The 19,637-nt window shown below is 35.8% G+C and overlaps 1 protein-coding gene and 1 pseudogene across 3 annotated transcripts in view; both read right to left on the bottom strand.

Moving 5' to 3' along the window:
* Positions 1 to 6,561: 6,561 nt before the first annotated feature.
* LOC131420044 (26S proteasome regulatory subunit 10B-like) lies at positions 6,562 to 12,931 on the bottom strand (annotated as a pseudogene).
* Positions 12,932 to 16,942: 4,011 nt separating this feature from the next.
* JAK2 (Janus kinase 2) overlaps positions 16,943 to 19,637 on the bottom strand; it is a 156,327-nt gene continuing 153,632 nt past the window's right edge. For all 3 annotated transcript variants that reach the window (XM_058565750.1, XM_058565751.1, XM_058565752.1), the window contains one exon: positions 16,943 to 19,630. In XM_058565750.1, coding sequence (XP_058421733.1) covers positions 19,523 to 19,630 — 108 coding nt within the window. In that variant the 3' untranslated portion in view covers positions 16,943 to 19,522. The remainder of the gene's footprint in view (positions 19,631 to 19,637) is intronic.

Below are 19,637 nucleotides of genomic sequence, written 5' to 3'. Positions count from 1 at the left end.
AATTTAACTTTGTAAGAAATTGTCAAATTGTTTTCCAAAGTGAGCTCCAAATGCTCCATTTCCTCACCAATACTTAGTATTATCAGTCTTTTTAATTTTAGCTATTCTAGTGAGTGTTGTGCTATCTCATTGTGGTTATAATTTGCATTTCTCTGATGACTAATGATGTTGAACCTCTTTTGCCCATTTTTAATTCGTTTTTTTAATTAATGAATTGTAAGACATCTTAATTCTTGATACAAGTTCTTTGTCAGATATATGAAATGCACATATTTTCTGCCACTATGTGACTTGCTTTTTCCTTTCTTTAACAATATCTTTAAGAAGTTTTTAATTTTGATGAACTTCAATTTATCAATTTTTCTCTTATAATTAGTGATATTTTGCATTTTATATCTAACAAATCTTTGCCTTTTCCAAGTTTAAGATATTCTCCCAAGTTTTCTTCTAGAAGTTTTATAGTTTTAGCTTTTCTGTTAGGTCTATGATCCATTTGAGTTCATTTTTGTGTATGGTGAAAATAGAGGCCAAGGTTTATTTTTTCCAAATGGCTAACCAGTAGTTCCAGCCCATTTATTGTAGACTGTTCTTTCATCCAATCACCTTGGCATGTCTTTCAAAAATCAATTGACCATACATATGAGTGGATTTATTTCTGATACTCTATTCTGTTCCATTAATTTATACATTTTCTTTATGCCAATATCACACTGTCTTGATTAGTCTAGCCTTATATTAAAGTCTTGAAATCAGGTAGTGTAAGTCTTCCAACATTTGTCTTTTTCAAAATTGTATTGGCTATTCTTGGTCCTTTGTATTTCCATATAAATTTTAAAACCATCTTGTTAATTTTTATAAAATTCTGCTGGGATTATGATTGGAACTGCATTGAATCTACAGATCAATTTGGGGATAATTGAGTTTTCTCATCCATGAACATGGTATGTCTCTCCATTTTTTTGGTCTTTAATTTCAGCAATATTTTGTAGGTGTGTTTTTTTTTTTTTTTGGCTGAGGAAGATTGGCCCTAGGCTAACATCTGTGCCCATCTTCCTCCACTTTATGTGGGATGCCTGCCACAGCGTGGCTTGATAAGTGGTGTGCAGGTCCACACCTGGGATGTGAACCTGCGAACCCTGGGCTGCCAGAAGCGGAGCGCGAGAACTTACTCACTATGCCACCAGACTGGCCCTTTAAGTGGTATTTTTAATAATTTTATTTTCTAATTGTTGCTAGTATATAGAAATAGTAAATTTTCATAAGTAGGCCATGTATCCTACAATATTGTAAGTTCACTTATAGGTCTAGTAGCTTGTTTTGTTTTGTAGATTGCTTAGGATTTTCTACATAAATAATCATGTCATCTATGGGTAGAGACAGTTTTATTTCTTCCTTTCCAATATGATGTCTTTTATTTCTTTTTCCTTGCCTCATTGCATTGCCTAGAACCTCCAGTACAATGTTGACTAGAGAGTGGATATCCTTGCCTTGTTCCAATCCTAGGAGGAAAGGATTGATTTTTTCACCATTAAGTATGATGGTAGCTTGATTTTTGTAGATGCACTTTATCTGGTTGAACAAGTTCCCTTCTATTCCCAGTTTGCTGTAAGTTTTTATCATGAGTGAGTGTTGAATATTGTCCCATGCTTTTTTTTGCGTATGTTGAGATGATTATATGGGTTTTCTCCTTTATTCTGTTAACATGATGAATTTCATTGATTTTTTTTGAAGATTAAACTAATTTTATATTCCTCAGATAAAATCTTCTTGATTCAGTTTTGGAAGGGTGTATGATTCTAAGAATTTATCCATTTCTTCCAGATTATCCAATTTGTTGGCAGATAGCTTTTCATAGTATTCTCTTATAATCTTTTGTTTTTCTGAGGTGTCCATTGTAATTTCTCCTCTTTCATTTCTGATTTTACTTATCTGAGCCTTCTCTCTTTTTTTCTTGGTGAGTTTAGCTAAAGGTTTGTCAATTTTGTTTATCTTTTCAAAGAACCAGCTCTTGGTTTTATTAATTTTTTTCTATTGTTTCTTTAGTCTGTATTTCATTTATTTGTGCTCTGATTTTTATTATTTCCTTCTTCTACTGATTTTGGGCTTTGTTCTTCTTTTTCCAGTTCCTTTAGGTGCATTGTTAGATTGTTTATTTGAGATTTTTCTTGTTTGTTGAGATAGTCCTGTATTGCTATAAACTTCCCTCTTAGAACTGCTTTTGCTGTATCCCATAAATTCTGGCATGTTGTATTTTCATTTACATTTGTCTCCAGGTATATTTTGATTTCTCCTTTGATTTCTTCATTGACCCAATCATTGTTCAGTAGCATTTTGTTTAATCTTCACATATTTGTGGCTTTTCTGATTTTCTTCCTATAGTTGATTTCTAGTTTCATACCGTTGTGGTCAGAAAAGATGCTTGGTATTATTTCAGTCTTCTTAAATTTATGTAGACTTGTTTTGTGGCCTAATATGTGATCAATCCTGTAGAAAGTTCCATGTGCATTTGAAAAGAACATTTATTCTTCGCTTTTTGGATGGAATGTTCTGTATATATCTACTAGGTCCATCTGTTCTAGTGTGTCATTTAAGGCCAATATTTCCTTATTGATCTTCTGTTTGGATGATCTATCCATTGCTGTAAGTGGAGTGTTAAAGTCCTCTAATATTATCGTGTTACTGTCTATTTCTCTTTTATATCTGTTAATAATTGCTTTATATATTTAGGTGTTCCTATGTTGGGTGCATAGATATTTACAAATGTTATATCCTCTTGTTGGATTGTTCCCTTGATCATTATGTAATGCCCTTCTTTGTCTCTTTTTACAGTTTTTGTTTTGAAGTCTATTTTGTCTGATATGATTATTGCTACCCCAGCTTTCTTTTCATTGCCATTTGTGTGGAGTATCTTTTTCCATCCCTTCACTTTCAGTTTGTGAGTGTCTTTAGGTCTGAAGTGTGTCTCTTGTATGCAGCATATATATGGGTCTTATTTTTTTATCCAATCAGCCACCCTATGCCTTTTAATTGGAGCATTTAGTCCATTGACGTTTAAAGTAGCTATTGATAAGTATGTACTTACTGCCATTTTTTAACTTTTTTTTCTCAGTGTTTTAGTAGTCCTTCTCTGATCCTTTCTTCTTCTCTTGCTCTCTTCCCTTGTGGTTTGATGGCTTTCTTTAGTATTATGTTTGGGTTCCTTTCTCTTAGTTTTTTGTGTATTTATTATAGGTTTCTGGCTTGTGATTACCATAGGGTCCATATACAGAGTTGATGGTCTCTTTAGGTTGACCTCTGTCTGAAAGCCCTACTCTTTAACTCCCCTCCTCCCACATTTTATGTTTTTGATATCATATCTAACCTCTTTTTTGTGTATTTGTATCCATTACCCTCTTATCATGGAAATAGATAATTTTTCCTATTTGTGGTCTTCTCTTTTCCCCTTAAATAAGTCCCTTTAGCATTTCTTGTAGCACTGGTTTCTTGTTGACAAACTCCTTTAATTTTTGCTTGTCTGGGAAACTTTTTATCTCTCCTTCCATTTTGAATGATAACCTTGTCGGGTAGAGTATTCTTGGCTGTAAGATTTTTCCTTTTAGCACTTTAAATATATTGTGCCGTTCTCTTCTAGCCTATAAGGTTTCTGCTGAGAAGTCAGCTGATAGCCTTATGGAGTTTCCTTTGTATGTAATTTGTCTCTCTCTTGCGGCTTTTAGGATTCTCTCTTTATCTTTAATTCCGGACATTTTAATTATGATGTGTCCTGGTGTGGGCCTCTTTGAGTTTATCTTGTTTGGTGCTCTCTGTGCTCCCTGTACCTGGATGTCTGTTTCTTTCCTTAGGTTAGGGAAGTTTTCATCTATTATTTCTTCAAACAGATTCTCTGTCTCGCTCTTCTCCTTCTGGGACACCTATAACATGGATGTTAGTGCACTTGATGTTGTCCCAGAGGTCCCTTAGACTGTCCTCACTCTTTTTAATTGTTTTTTATTTTACCTATTCAGCGTGGGTGAATTCTTCTAGTCTTTCATCAAGCTTTCAGGTCCGTTCTTCTGTATCCTCTACTCTGCTTTTGAGTCCCTCTAGTGAACTTTTCATTTCCAGTATTGTATTCTTCATTTCTGATTGGTTATTTTTTATATCTTCCATTTCTTTGTTGACATTCTCACTGAGTTCATCCATTCTTCTCCCAAGATCAGTGAGCATTCTTAACACTCTTTGTTTGAACTCTCTGTCAGGTAGGTTGCTCATTTCTGTTTCACTTAGTTCCTTTTCTGTCTTTTTTTCCTGTTCCCTTACTTGTAATATATTCCTTTGCCTCCTCATTTTGCCTCTTTCCCTGTGCTTGTGTCTATGTATTAGGTAGGTCAACTACGTCTCCTGCTCTTGAAGAGGTGACCTTATCTAAGTGATGCCTTATGAGGCCCTCAGTGTGCTTCCCTCAGTTCTGAATGTTCCAGGAGTGACTCCTATGTGGGCTACGTGTGTCCTTCTGTTGTGGCGTGGTTGCTCTCCCTGTAGGTGCCCAGGGAGGCTGAGCTATGCTCCTGGCCAGCTGTTGTAATGCTCAGTTGCTTGTAGTTGTTGTGGGCCCTTCAGTCTCTTTATCAGGTGTGGGGAGCCCCAGCACAGTTGGCTGCAAGTTCTAATACCACATTTGTGTTGCAGTATTTCTTTTAAGTGAGTAGGCCCCCAGCATGGCAGGTTGTTAGGCTCAGGGGCTTACAATTGCTATAAGCCTCCAGCCTTTAGGTCTCTTGTCAGCTCTCTGAGGATTGCAACTGGGTCGGGCTGGCCCCAGACATGGGAGCACCCAATTGTTTCAGGCTTTGGAAGGTGGGGCAAAGCCCCTATGTGGGTCTTTGAGAAGCAGAAGTCTTCTGCAGCTGATGAGCTCCGCTGCCCACAGGTCCACACATACAGTCAACCCAGTCCTTCCCCGTGTGCATGCCCTGACCTCCTAAAGTGGACCCAGTCTCTCCAAGGGGGGAGCCCCACACTCTCCACCCACTCCTTGCACACGTCCTGCCCCACTGAAGTGGGCCCAGTCACCAGGCTGCAGAGAATCCAGTCACTTATCTATGCAGGCCCACAAGCTGCCGGAGGGCTTGTTGTTGGGTTGGGCTAGTCCCTAGGGTGGGCTGCCTGCCCTGGCTGAACTGGATTACATTGGTGCTCTAGTGGGTGGGGCAGATCCTGGGCTAGCAGGCCCCATGGAGAACTCCAATGGTGTCTGCCAGTGTCTGTGTCAGCATGCCCGCACCAGCCCACAACAAGGGCCGCCACCAATGTCCCAGTCCCTGGAGAGGTCTCACCTCTCACTAAGATGCACTCGGAACCTATCAGGTGAGTCTCTTTTCACCAAAGGGCTATGCACCTTTCTTTCTGGTGATTTTCGGTTGCTTTCTGAAACGGGTAAGTTTGCGCGTCGGCCCTTTAAGGGCAGGTTTTAATTTCTTTGTGAACCAGCTTTTCTGGGGGTACTCTCCAATGTTTTAGTAGCTGGCAAAGTCAGATATTATGCCACTCGTCTTGATTGTGCTGGGTCCACAAAATGCCTACAGCGGGAGCACTCCCTGGCTTGGGCCCTGCTCCTCCAGGGAGGGCTGCGTACCTTTGGGCTGCTCCCGGGCGGCCATGAGGCACTGCAGCTTGTGAAGGTGGTGTTTTTTCTCTCCAGAAGGGAATTTCTGCATCTTCCACCTCAATTAGGATTGTTGTTTGTTGCAAGAGTTCCTCTTATCCAGTTTTCAGTTCTCTCTCAGGGGTAATTTTTCCACGAGTAGTAGTAAATTGGCTATGTCCGTGGGAGTAGGTGAGTTCAGTGTCTGCTTATGCTGCCATCTTGACGTCTCTCTATAAATTTCACTCTAATGACAACTTTAACTGTAAAGATATTTTCATTTTCATTCATTACTAAATATTTTCTATTTTCTCTGATATTATTTCTTTGACCCATAGGTTGTTTTTAAAATTTCCTGTGTTTCACAGCATTTACCAGATCTGTTTTATTAATTTCTAACTTGAATTATGTTGTTGACAGAGAAGAATATTATTTTAATCTTTTAAAATTTCTTGAGAATTGTCTTATGGCCCAGCATATGCTACATCTTCATGATTATTCCATGTGTACTTGAAATGAATGTATATTCTGCTATTGTTTGGTAGAGTGTTCTATAAATGTCAGTTAGGTCAAGTTGGTTGGCTGTGTTCAATGTTCTATATCTTTACTGATCTTGCTGTCTTCTTGTTCTGTCAATTAGCGAGAGAAAAGTGTCGAAATGTCTATAATTCTGCATGTGTCTGTCATATTAGGTCAGTTATTTATTTATAATTCTTCATGTATTTCAAAATTGTTACTAGGTGCATGTCATGTCTTCTTGATGAATTGATCCTTTGGTTATTATGTTTACCTTTGTCACTGATAATATTCTTGATATTAAGATAGCCACTCCAACTTTATTAAGGTTTCCATCATATAATTTTTCACCCTTCTATTTCTAACCTATCTTCATCTTTATATTTAAAATTGGTTCCTTGTAAACAGCATGTAGTTGGTTCTTGCTTTCTCATTGATTTTGACAATATATGCCTTTTATTTGGAATGGTTAGGTCATTGATTAATGTAATTATCAATATGGTTTGGGTTTAAATCTACACTCCTGCTATTTTTTATTTGTCCCATCTGATCTCTGTTCCTTTTTCTCCTTGCATTCTATTGGGTTGAACTTTTTTTATAATTCCATTTTATCTCTTCTATTGGTTACTTAGCTATTTCTCTTTAATTTTGATATTTAGTGGTTGCTCTAGGGTTTACAATATGCATCTTTATCACAGATTACCTTCAAATTATATCACTTCACATGCAGTGTAAGTCCCTTTTAACAGTACACTTCAATTTCCCCTTCCTGTCTTTTCTGCTGTTTGTTATATCTTTTACTTCTACATCTATTATAAACCACACAATACATTTATATCGTTTTAAACAATTATCTTTTTTTGTTCATATACTTTTAATGAGATTATTGGCATTGCATACGTCTTCTTCAGTTGATTTTTACATTAAGCCACTATCTGTCATGTAGTCATCAAAAATCCATAGTCCAATTTAGACTCTAGCTTCTCAGAATCCAGGTTTACAGTCCATTTTAGGCTCTAGCTTCTTAAAATAAGCCACTTCTGATGGCTTTCATGAAGTCTTTCTACACTACAAAGTCATGATCAGCATGAATTTTACAATATACCTGCTTGAGTGCAAACATGTCAGCTCCATTAAAGCCATCTGAAAGCTTCATAATTGCTTTTAATAATCTATTTTGTCATGCTTTGTAATAATACCTCTATGGACTTTCAATATATCTAATCTTGCTTATAAATAAATCAATATATATTTTTTCTATTTACCTGAAGACAGCAAAGCAGGATCCATTGTATATGTTTGTAACCATGATCATTTTAACTCTATACAGAATATTATATCCATCCATTTGATTGAGTAACTCTTTTCAAGTCCTGTGAATCTATCAACTGAAATACTTTCAGAAAACCAGTATTCACCAATGGTATCTATTTTACCCATTAAAATGATGCATAGCTGATGATCCCTGGCATAATTAGACATTTCTCTGATCAGATGAGCACCTTTTCACCAATGTACTTGTCTACAGAACTAGATACAACATTTAAGAAATTGCAGTCCAGCTGGCTAACAATAGCTCTTGCTATTAGTGTTTTTCCTATAACTGGTGGTCCATATAACAAACAGCCTTTGAGAGGTATTATCCCTACATTGGAATAATTCTAGGTTTGTTAAGAGGTAGTTCTATTACCTCTCTTCATTCTCTGATCTGTGCTGATACCCCCCATCCCCTGCCCCAATCTCAGAAAAAGAAATATTTTGTGTCCTTATGAGACATGCTGTAAACCAGTGGATCTTTAAAAATATCAGTGTAATTATATCCAAACCAACTCTTGTTCCTGGCTTACTTTTTTCAAGCTGACAATAACGATCTACAACATATCTTGGCCCATTTGTAGCTTTAACGATGAATTTTTCTTCAATTAATTCCTTAAGTACTTCACCCACAATCTACCCATTTTCAGACTTTTCATACTGATTGATAAGCAATTTTAATTGTTCCCTTAACTGTTTAAGACAGCTATTGATCTTCTTGTGCTCCAGCACCTTTTTTGTCGTGTCTTGAACCTCCTTATCTCTATGGTCTGCCATGATGAGATGCCATCACACATAGGGGACACCAAGAATGGCTATGGCCACTAGGGTGGGGGAAGAGGTGGGATGAGGGAAGAGAGAAGCACTGGAGGGAGGGGGATGCATGGCTCTGAACATTGCAATTATCTTTTAAGGAAATCAAAAAGAACAAAGAAAACACTTTGTATTTGCCCTCATATTCACTATCTGGCTCTCCTTATTCTTTTATTGTAGAACCAAGTTTCAAAGTGGTATAATTTTCTTTCTGAAGAACTTCTTTTATTAGTTCTTGTAGCATAAATAAGGTTATGATGATGAATTCTCTCAGCTTTTGATTTTCTGAAAGTCTACTTTGGAGGATATTTTATATAACTCTAAGTTAACAGTTTATAATGTACCTTGGTGTGGCTTTACTGTAATGGAGAATTGTTAATTGTTAGCGTTTGTGATCCTGTTGAGTTTGTGGGTTTATTGTTTGGAATTTAGAAAAATTTCAGTCATTCAAATAATTTCTTAATTTTCCTCTCCTTTTTATTCTGGGACACTCCAATACACAGATGTTACACTGCCTGATAGCATCCCACAGGTCAGTGAGGCTGTTTTTTGTCTTCTCTTTGTGCTTCAGTTTAGATAGCTTCTATTGTTGGCACTATCATAAGGCTCACCTCATTTGTTTCCACTCTCCTAGGGATCACAATCTTGCTTATTATCCAGTGTCTGAATTTAGGTGTTTAATGTTTTGTCCAGCTCTCTAGTTGCTCGTAGGGGAAAAGCAGATCTGGTCCAACTTACTCCATCACAGCCACAAGCAGAAGTCTCAGCTTCATTGTTAAGGAAATAGTAATCAAACCAGACATGGATGTACCATCAAATTACCAGTCAGCCAGTAATTTCACTTCAAACTTCAGTGAGAAAATAGAGTTAATCAGAGGAAAATGCTCTTCATGTTTCCACTACCAAATCTACAAACCTACCTGAATTTACCCCATTTTACCATCTTCCCTCTAGGTAGAATTGTAGAAGTGTCCCTAATCTACTAAAGACTCATTTCTCTCTTGTGCTCAGGATCTCATTCAAAATTTCACTCCTTTTATAGTTCTCTCCCCGATATCATCAGTCTCTTTCTCTATGGCTCACCCCATCAGCATATAAATGTGGTGTAATATTTCTCAACTTAAAAGAATACTGTCTTCATGCACACATTAAGCTATCACCTTATTTTCCTGCTCCCCTTCATGGCTAAACTTCTCAAAACAGTAGTCTACATTTGCTGTCTCGAAGCTTCCCAACCTTATAACTTTTTCAACCTGATCCAGTCTGGAAGCTGTCCTCCAACTATATTGAACTTACTCATCAGTTCACTGCACCCAATTACAATGGTCAGTTCACAGTGCTCCTATTACTTGGTCCTTCAGTAAATAACATTCAACACAGTTGACTACTTTCTCCTACTTTAGTCACATTTTTTTCTTGCTTTCAAGAAACACCACTAACCTTGTTTTCCTTTTACTTCACTGACCACTCTTTGTCTTTCCTTGCTGACTCATCCTGAATCTAACCTCTAAATGTTAGATTGTCTCAAGTCCTGATCCTCTACTTGCTTCCTTTCTCTCCCAACACTTCCTTAAGCTACTTTAACTACATGCATTATTTTAAATGACTACCTATGTGACATCTCTACTTGGATATCTGATAGGCATCTCAAATTTAACATGTCCAAAATGGAATTCTGTCTAAGCTCTCCCCTCTCCCACATAAGTAAATAGCTCAACCACCCATCTAGTTGCTAAAACCAAAACCAAAGAGATATCCTTGATTTGTTCCTTTCTCTTATCCCTTCCATTCAATCCATCAGTAGCATACTTTTCTACTTCTTTCCATTTCTATCCACACCTCTCTAGTCCAAGCTACAAGATACTTTCAGGGAATGAACGGCAAATAAACCAATGTGGCTGGACTGGAAAATTATTGAGGAGTGGTGGGAGATAAATCTAGGCAAGGCAGTTGGGACATGTTTTGAAGGTCTTGGAATGACAGACAAAAGCCTAATTTATGAAGCTCCTGAAAAGTACCTCCTGAAAAGTGGTACTTTTTCAATAATTTAAAATATGTTGACATAAAGTTGTTAAGATTATGATGAAAAGATGCCAGTGAAAGCAGTATGAAAGTAATACTAGGAGACAGGTGGGAAAGGCAGTCAAAGAACTAAAGGTAGTCAAAGTTAAATAAAAATTTTTAAAAAGTACTTTCTTCCTCTCCAACCAACAACACAGTCCCTACCCCAGATTCCTTTACTTTTGATGTTAAAATCACGCTCTGCCTCTGGCGACAGTCTAGGGTGTTGGACTTTATCCTCTAGGAAATGGGGAGAGGTGGAAAGCTTTTAAGAGTGACATGCTTAAAACTGCTATTGGAAGAACAACCTGACACTGATATGCAGGACTAATGAGAGAAGGGAGGAAGACTAATTAAGGTTATTACACTGGTCTAGACATCAAATTATAAGGGAGTACAAAAGAAATTGATGAAGGAGACAGTGAGAAGGAAGAATGGAAAGAGAGTGCAAGAGATAAAAACAAAAATCAAAGGTTTTTACTCAGGGGTTCCAAGCTTTAATGACTTAAGAGAATTGTGGTGTCATTTTTATGAATCAGTACATCAGGAAGGGAGGCAGTTTTGCGGAGAAAATAGAGAGAGTTCTGCCTGAGAGTTCTGAACTGATAGCTGTGAAAAATAGTTTTATCTTTGGCTTTACTTGGTGTAATTCTCCAGGTCATTCATCATCATACAAAATAGTTTTGCAACCTTGGTTCTAGGTTAACATTTCCCAGGTTATTGATTGAATTCAAATATATTAAATAGGTATTTGCAATTTTATGCATAACTCATCTGCTTCCAGTTTTCACTTATTTTCCTCTACTGCAAATTCATCAGAAGTAACTTCCTTTTAGACATGTGTTGCTACTTAATGTTGTTGTTTTCCTAGATATTTGCAAGTTGTCTTTGTAATGCTTTCTAAAGTCCCTTCTCAACTAAAAATCCCTTGAGGATATATCTGAACATCTTTGTTCACCAACAGTGTTAACATAGTGTCTTGTTCACTGCAGGCCTTCAAAAGATTTGTTAAAAGATTAAATTGGTAAAGTTTATGGTTTATACCCTAGTCTCATTTCTTTAAAAATAGGGTAATTTAGCATGTTGTAGTATAAAGAGCATCAATCAGAGTCAGAAGACCTGGGCTCTAGCTTGGCTTTGCTCTTGACCAGATCTGTGATGTGGGCAAGTTAGAGTAATTTCTTTGGCTTCAGCTTCCTCAGCTGTAAAATGCATGGTTTCATTTAAATCTCTGATCCTCTTCTTGCATTCCAGTAATCCTCTTTCATCTAGCAAATATTATAGTGACTTTGGAAAACATGGTTCAGTTCCTCAAGCCACCAGAGTTATGCCTAGACTTCAGAGTGTCCAAATTAAATAATACTTCATTATACTTTGGCAGAGTACTCTGAAGCAAAGGCCATCCACTCCAAGCTTTTTTTAAGTTCGTCTACTTTCAACGTTCTCTCATTATCTAGCAAAAGGCAGTATTACCCCTTACATTGCTCCTTCTACAAAGACTTCCTTTCAACATTTTATCAAATTGTTGTGCACTTAAATTCTTTTTTTTGGAGGACAGAATGTAGTAATCCAACTAAAAATATATTCAAATAACTTCTACTGGGAACTGAAATGATTTTGTCATCTTGCCACCTGGGAAATATAACCATGGATCACTGTAGAAAGCTTACCTAGTTTATTGCTACTTTAAAAGCTGTGAATGGCAGCATAGTGAAATGGTTATCAACTCTGGCACTGCAGTTAGACTGCATAAGTTTAAATTCCAGCATCTCTTCTTTCTACATGTGGGACTTGGGAGTTTATTGTATCTTGCTAAACTTCAGTTTCCACACACTTAAAATGAGAAAAAGTACCTACCTCACAAAATTGTATGGATAAAATGAGATAATATAATCCACCTAAGAGGATACTACACCTACCCAAAGCAATCTATAGATTTAATGCAATTCCTATCAAAATCCCAACGATGATTTTTGCAGAAATAGAAAACTCATCCTAAAAATCGTGTGGAATCTCAAAGGACACCAAATAGCCAAAACAGTTTTGAAAAAGAACATCAAAGTTAAGATCTCACACTTCCTGATTTCAAAACTTACTACAAAAGCCACAGCAATCAAAACAGTGTGGTACTGGCATAAAGACAAACATACAGACCAATGGAATAAAATAGAGAACTCAGAAATAAACTCTCATATATATAGTCAAATGATTTTTGACAAGGGTGCCCCAAGATCACTCAGTGGGGAAAAGACACTCTTTTTAACAAATGGTGTTGGGAAAACTGGAAATCTATATGCAAAAAAATGAAATTGGACCCTTACCTTACACCATACAGAAAAATTAACTCAAGGAGCCGGCCCAGTGGTGCAGCAGTTAAGCACACACGCTCTGCTTCGGAGGCCCGAGGGTTCTCAGGTTAGGATCCCGGGCGCGCACTGATGCACCACTTGTCAAGCCATGCTGTGTCGGCATCCCATATATAAAGTAGAGGATGATGGGCACAGATGTTAGCCTAGGGCCAATCTTCCTCAGCAAAAAAGAGGAGGATTGGCATCAATGTTGGCTCAGGGCTGATCTTCCTCACACACACACACAAAAATTAACTCAAAATGAATCAAAGACCTAAACATAAGAGCTAAAACTATAAAACACTTAGAAGAAAACACAAGAAAAAAGCTTCATGACACTGGATTGGCAATGATTTCTTGGCTATGACATGAAAAGTAAAAATAGATAAACTGGAATACATCAAAATTAAAAACTTTTGTGCATCACAGGACACAATCAACAGAGTAAAATGGCAACCCATAGAATGGGAAAAAAGACTTGCAAATTATGTATCTGATAAAGGGTTAATATCCAGAATATATAAAGAACTCCTACAACTCAACAACAAAAAACAACCTGATAAATTGGCAAAGGAGTTAAATAGACAGTTCACCAAAGAAGATACACAAATGGCCAATAAATTGCACATTAAAAGATGCTCAACATCATTAATCATTAGTGAAATGCAAATCAAAACCACAATGATCTCCATTTCAGTCATTAGGATAGCTATTTAAAAAAAAAACTGCATCAGCATTTTTCAGTCAAAGATGAGTACTTTGTCTTCTGGGTAAATTTTATAGCATAGATATGACCTTTATTGGCATTGTTAGTTTCTTTCTTTTTTCTCTGCAGAAATTTTGACTTTAATATACAGTAATATGACATGGTTTTAATATCAAAAGGTACTTTCTTATTATCTCCTTGTATGATCAAGAAGAAAAATTGTTAATATGCTACCTATTATTATACACTATGTTACATTTTTTGAGAGGATTATTGTATCTTATTTATTGTGATATGTAAAAACAAGCCAACAAAATGGTACTTAGGGATGTATCTCCACTGAAAAAGACCCAATCTTTGCTTCTGTTACAGAAAATCTTTAAGTTCTAGAGAGATTAAAATTACATGACTTTTTAAAAAGATTACATGTCAACTAAATTTTCTCAGTTCAGATACACTATTTAGAACATTTGTTTAAAGATCTAATACTCTCAGTTGTTCTGACACTGACATAACTATCTGCTCTTATTGAGCTCATTTCTGAGGTAGTGCTGGTTTGGCCCATGTCGATGTGAGTACACTCTAGAGCAGTGTTTCTCAACTTTCTGTGCATTACCCCCCTTCTTCACCCTCCTCCCTCAAGGAGTTTTTTAGACATTTTTCCCTAATTTCCTCCACAATGAAATTTTAATACCACTGTATCTGTTTATGTACTGTATGCTTTTCTGTGCTTTATACATAAAGGAGTATGATTTTTCATCCCCCAACATCCATATTCACCCCCTTAGAGATAATAGCACCTCTGTTGAAAAAGCATGCTCTAGAGAGAAGTAACATATGAAACTCTTAACACTAGGCCTAGAGCCAAGATACTCTTCCTATGGGTCCTTTATATATGAGATTATTTGGCGTCACACCAAACGAGTTTCCCTAAAAACACCATGATTTTAAAGTAGTTCAAGCTAAAAGCTATGCTTCTGTATGTTCACACTGCTCAAAGCTGACTTACTTGACCCCAATAAATATCATCTATAGGAGTGCTTCCTACTACAGGTATTAAAATCAAAACTATTGACAAAATCTAAGAATATGGATAACTGTAACAGGAACTCTTAGAGCTCTTTTAATGCTCTCATTTTATAAATGTTACAGTTATGTTCAAAAATAAGATGTTAAGCAATCTGCTATGCAAAGAAATGCCTTATAATGGAATGATGATCATGTCCTGTAAGCCCTGATGGTTGGGTTTTCTCTTTTTTTGGAATGCAAGTGCCTGACTTAAGCTTTGATTGCCAATGCATCCACTTCAAAGATGGCTATCTCAAACACATTGCCACCATACAGACTAGACAAAGAACCAGGCTGCCTCCCCTTACTGAGTCTCCTTTGCTAAAATCATGGTTGATTTTGATAAACTGACCATTTGGACCACTTGTTTTTTCTCTTCCCGTACTTTAAATTCCTGCTCTTATGTTTTAAATTCACCAATAAAGAGTGAGCCCTCGAAACCCTAGGCCCCCATGCTTGACCCCAATAAAAGCAGAACCCCAGGCTCCTACACTCACTTTCTCTCTGTGTAGCCCCAGGTGTGCCATGTAATTTCCAGGTTCTGTAACTAATAAAACTTTATTTTTTCCCCAAAGTTTCCTGATGGTTATTGCTGAAGGGCATCTTACAATCATAATAAGAACCACAAGGGCTGGTCCAACCACAACACTGATTATTGATAGGCTGAGACCAGCACACAAAACAGATCATTAACAACTTTTAAAACCATATTAATATGGTGTTTCAGTTGGAGATAAGGCTTTTCCTTATAAATTTGTAAGACTGAAAAAGAGTGAACCATATTTAGGGCCTGTACCAACTAAACAATGCCATCTGGCATAAGCACAATAGAAACTAATTTCTTAACCTAAAGAACATATTCTAATAAAATAAAACAAAATTGATAAGACTATAAAATTAAATATTTTAATATTTAGGTATATAATGTACATTTTACTAAAAATTTGATTCATATGAAAAGGGTATATGATATGCATATTATATGAATTTGATTAATGTTGAAGGGGAACAAAATTTGTCAACCTCAAATACGCCTCTTTGGCATAAGGATTATTTTAGGTTATTTTAAAAAAACAGCAGACATGAGAGAAGCTCTGAAAACCAAGTAGAAATTATCCTTTTGTAAGAGACATTTACCATCATGTAATGCATAATGGGTCAACAACGGACTGAGTATATGACGGTGGTCCCATAAGGTTAGTACCATATAGCCTAGGTGTGTAGTAAACTGTACCATCTAGGTTGGTCTAAGTACACTCTATGATATTTGCACAACAACAAAGTCGCCTAACAACGCATTTCTCAGAAAGTATCCCCTCATTAAGCAAGCATAACTGTATAAGGAAAATTTCCATTTGTAAAGGTGTCTCCCTTGCTGTACCAGAAAGAGGGCAATGACAATCTTGAGAAACTTTTATCAGTGGAGAAGGCAAAGACTTAAATCTGCATAACAACTTAACTCTTGTTTACTGTTACCTCCTAGTTACCTCCCACAGCTAACTCCCCACCCCCAACATCTTTTGTCTTGAGCTATAGATGGGAGGTACTCAGTTTTCCTGGATCTCTCCCACATATACAGGAGGTATACATGTTATTAAACTTTTGTTTGTTTTTCTCCTATTAATGTCTTATATCAATTTAATTATTAGACCAGCCAAAGAACCTAGAAGGGAAGGAGGGAAAATCCATCCTCCCCCCAATGTGAAAGTTTTTAAATTCTCTTATCTCACTGTCATTATGAAATCTAATGTTATTATCAGCATCATGAAACACTTAGCAGCTAGTTATCTTGAAATTAAGTACAATCAGCCCAAATCTGGGAGTAAACACAAAGTATTTTCTGATATTCATACTTTGATTTTTTTTCTTAAATAAAATGAAGCTTATCTCATATAACCTAGTCTTTTGTTTGGATAATCCTGCTGACTTATATCTACTGTGACTATTCTAATATAGCAAACCAGAAGATCTTTAGTAAGTTATACTAGAATCTTAGAAAAACTTTCATTAGAAATAATTTAAATACCATAACTAGAGTGGGGGCCGGCCCCGTGGCGTAGCAGTTAAATGTGTGTGCTCTGCTGCTGGCGGCCCAGGTTCGGATCCCGGACACGCACCAACGCACTGCTTGTCAGGCCACGCTGTGGCGGCGTCCCACATAAAGTGGAGGAAGATCGGCACAGATATTAGCCCAGGGCCAGTTTTTCTCAGCAAAAAGAGGAGGATTGGCATAGATGTTAGCTCAGGGCTGATCTTCCTCACCAAAAAAAAAAAAAATTCATTAAAAAAAAAAAAAAAAGAAATGACATTACCAAAACTAGAGTGGATACAGCAATGTTCATAAAGAGCACACAGCAGTTGACAGCAATCTTAGGAAGCATTTCTTAAAAAAATCAAAAACTAAGTTTACTATTATAAAAAGGGTTCTCTGCACATCCCTAAACCAGTGTGTATACCCGCACTTCCTTGGTTTGGTGACAGTACAAAAGAAAATAACTTCTGAATATTTATTACATCGATATTTCAATTTTGTGGGAACATGCTAAAGGCACAATGAAGAAAATAATACAGTCTCAATAAACTGACCACAAATAACACCCCATGGAGAATGGCTCCCCAGGTACAGAACTGTAGGTATTTTCTAACGTTTACTCCATAATAAAACTGTTTAAATAAAATTTAAATATCATAAGTTATAGTTGTGATAAAAATTTCACTTGACTTTAAAGCAGAAGTCTTGGGTTGTAAGAAGCACTCTTCCACAGCAAATTATAGTGCTACTGGCAGCATATTTATAAATAACATGAAAAAGTGACTACTTCCCAAAGCAGGTAGCCATGGATGTAGAGAATTACTTATATAAAGATTGTATAACTAAATATACTAGAATATTTACAGAATTAGAGAATTCTAAGAAAAACTTTACCCTCATTTCTAAAGAATATTAATTTGAAGAAACATTTTGGTATTAACTGGTACAATACTTACTTACCTGTTTCTTGTGCAGAATGAACTAAACAGCTGCAGGGTTAATTTCTTTTTATGTATGGTCAGAATCAAAATTTAAAGCATCACAAACCATCAATGAATAATAATTCTCTTGAAAACTTAGAATTTTATAGTAAGGTAGTCATCCCACTCTAAAAACTTAAGAATGTTTATGTGGGATTTTTTTCCCTAAAAGTAAAAACTGAAACATTAAAAAAAACTTTTAAAAAGTAGTCTAGTTAACATCCTTGTTTTTGAACAAAAACAAAATGTTGTAGACCATTAAGAATCTATCTTTAAATACTTAAGTTTTAGTATAAAAATCTGAAATCAAGTATATTGTATGATTTGCTACTTTTGACTTGAAAAGTAGCAGAACGGAAGATGTCTTAATTGTATTACATATACAGATCCTTGAGGAGTCTTTACAAATTAAATAAAAATTATATTCAACTTTCATGAAAATATCTACTAGAAATCTTTTAAAATCTAATATACCATCATTTTAGGTGATTTTTGCATTTGGTAACTCCTTAGAATTCTTTAAAGACTGTAAAAAGCATTTCTTCTCTTTTCTTCCTTCCAACCAAAAAATCTCAAACTTCATGTGACGCATTTTTTTCTTACATCATTTGCATTTTAAAACCAGCTCCAAAAAATAGAAAAATAATCAAAAGTCTTAAGTGCAAGTTTAAAAAAATAGCATTTACCACTGAAAATAAAGTAAGAAATGATTTTCTTTTTAACCAAAATACCAAGTATTTTAAACTTTACATAAATAACATACACAAAAAAATCCATCCTATTTTAGGTATGGTGTCTAAAATGGAGTAGCACTACAACAGACAAAGACAACAACAAATAACCCTTTATACTTAACTGAAAATAGGTATACTCTCATTTTTCTTAAAGGCATACATTATGAATTTTCTACTGGCATTCTTGAATAAAATTAACAAGCATACCTATTCACCAATTTACTCTCATTTCTCCCTTGTATGTAAGAATCTCTAACAAAAGGAAATCTCTTCTATGACTGCAACACAGATTCCTGAAAACCTAAAATATATAGTCTTTAGAAAAAAAGTTCCTAACCCACTATACATCTCTATAAGCTCATACATTTAAAAACCAATCTGTTTTATGGCTTAGACTTAAATTTAATGCATGATCATAGGTCCCAGGAATTGAAGAATCTTACTGGCAGCCAACGGCTCAAGGGATGACAATATTCATGGCATTTGTAATCTCAAAAATTTAAAAGATAACTATTCACTGTAGTCTTAGAAAAATCTGGAGATAGTTCTATTTAAAAAACATACTCACCACAAAAAGATACAAGGGAGACAAATAAGAAAATAGACTGTGTTATATCTTTGTAAACTTGTTCCATTTCAAAATGCAAATTCTTTAGGGTCAGGGAAATTTCCTATACAAATAAAACTAAACATTTGTTCCCTTTGCTTTGAAAAACATTTACAGTACATAGAACAACAAGCTAAAAGTGTACACCTGCTTATATTGCTGGCCAGTGATACAGATGAACAAGGACAAAAACGTGCTTATTCAATTATCTGAGCATCTTAATTTGTTTGTATAGTGAAGTTATTGTAGATCGACTATGGAAAAATTAGAAAACATCATTAATGAATACTAGCCCTTGTGTAAAACATCACACAAGATGCCAAGGTATTATACATTCACTGTGGTAAAAACTGTACATATGTATTCTGTGCATCTTTAACTTTGCAAAATGTACAATTTTTTCATCTCTCAAAATTCTGAGTTGAAAAAAGTCTATTTTTTTTCTTTTCCAAAGAAAGGTGATTTAACTGACTGATTAGGTTCATCAAACTTTTTACAAAATTCTTTGCTAAGGACTTTTCATCAATGTCTTTTAAACTAGTGTCCTCATGAAGAAAAACTCAATAAACTTTCAAAGTTTTGAGCAGATATTTCCACATCTTTGCTGACTAGCATCATGATATACATAAAATGATACATGTAATAATAGTCCAGGGCAATGTGAAATACAAAACTTTGTTCTCTACGTCTATTTTGGTCTCAGAGGGAAGTTCATTTCTTTCATCCAGCCATGTTGTCCCTTATTTGATCAACTCGAAGAGCTAGGTCTCTGAAAGACGGTCGTTGATTTACATTATTGTTCCAGCATTGTGTCATGATCACATAAATCTGTAAA

This window comes from Diceros bicornis, chromosome 22 (assembly GCF_020826845.1).
Source record: "Diceros bicornis minor isolate mBicDic1 chromosome 22, mDicBic1.mat.cur, whole genome shotgun sequence".
NCBI classification, from domain to species: Eukaryota; Metazoa; Chordata; class Mammalia; order Perissodactyla; family Rhinocerotidae; genus Diceros; species Diceros bicornis.
This window is presented reverse-complemented; position numbering and strand designations above follow the sequence as displayed.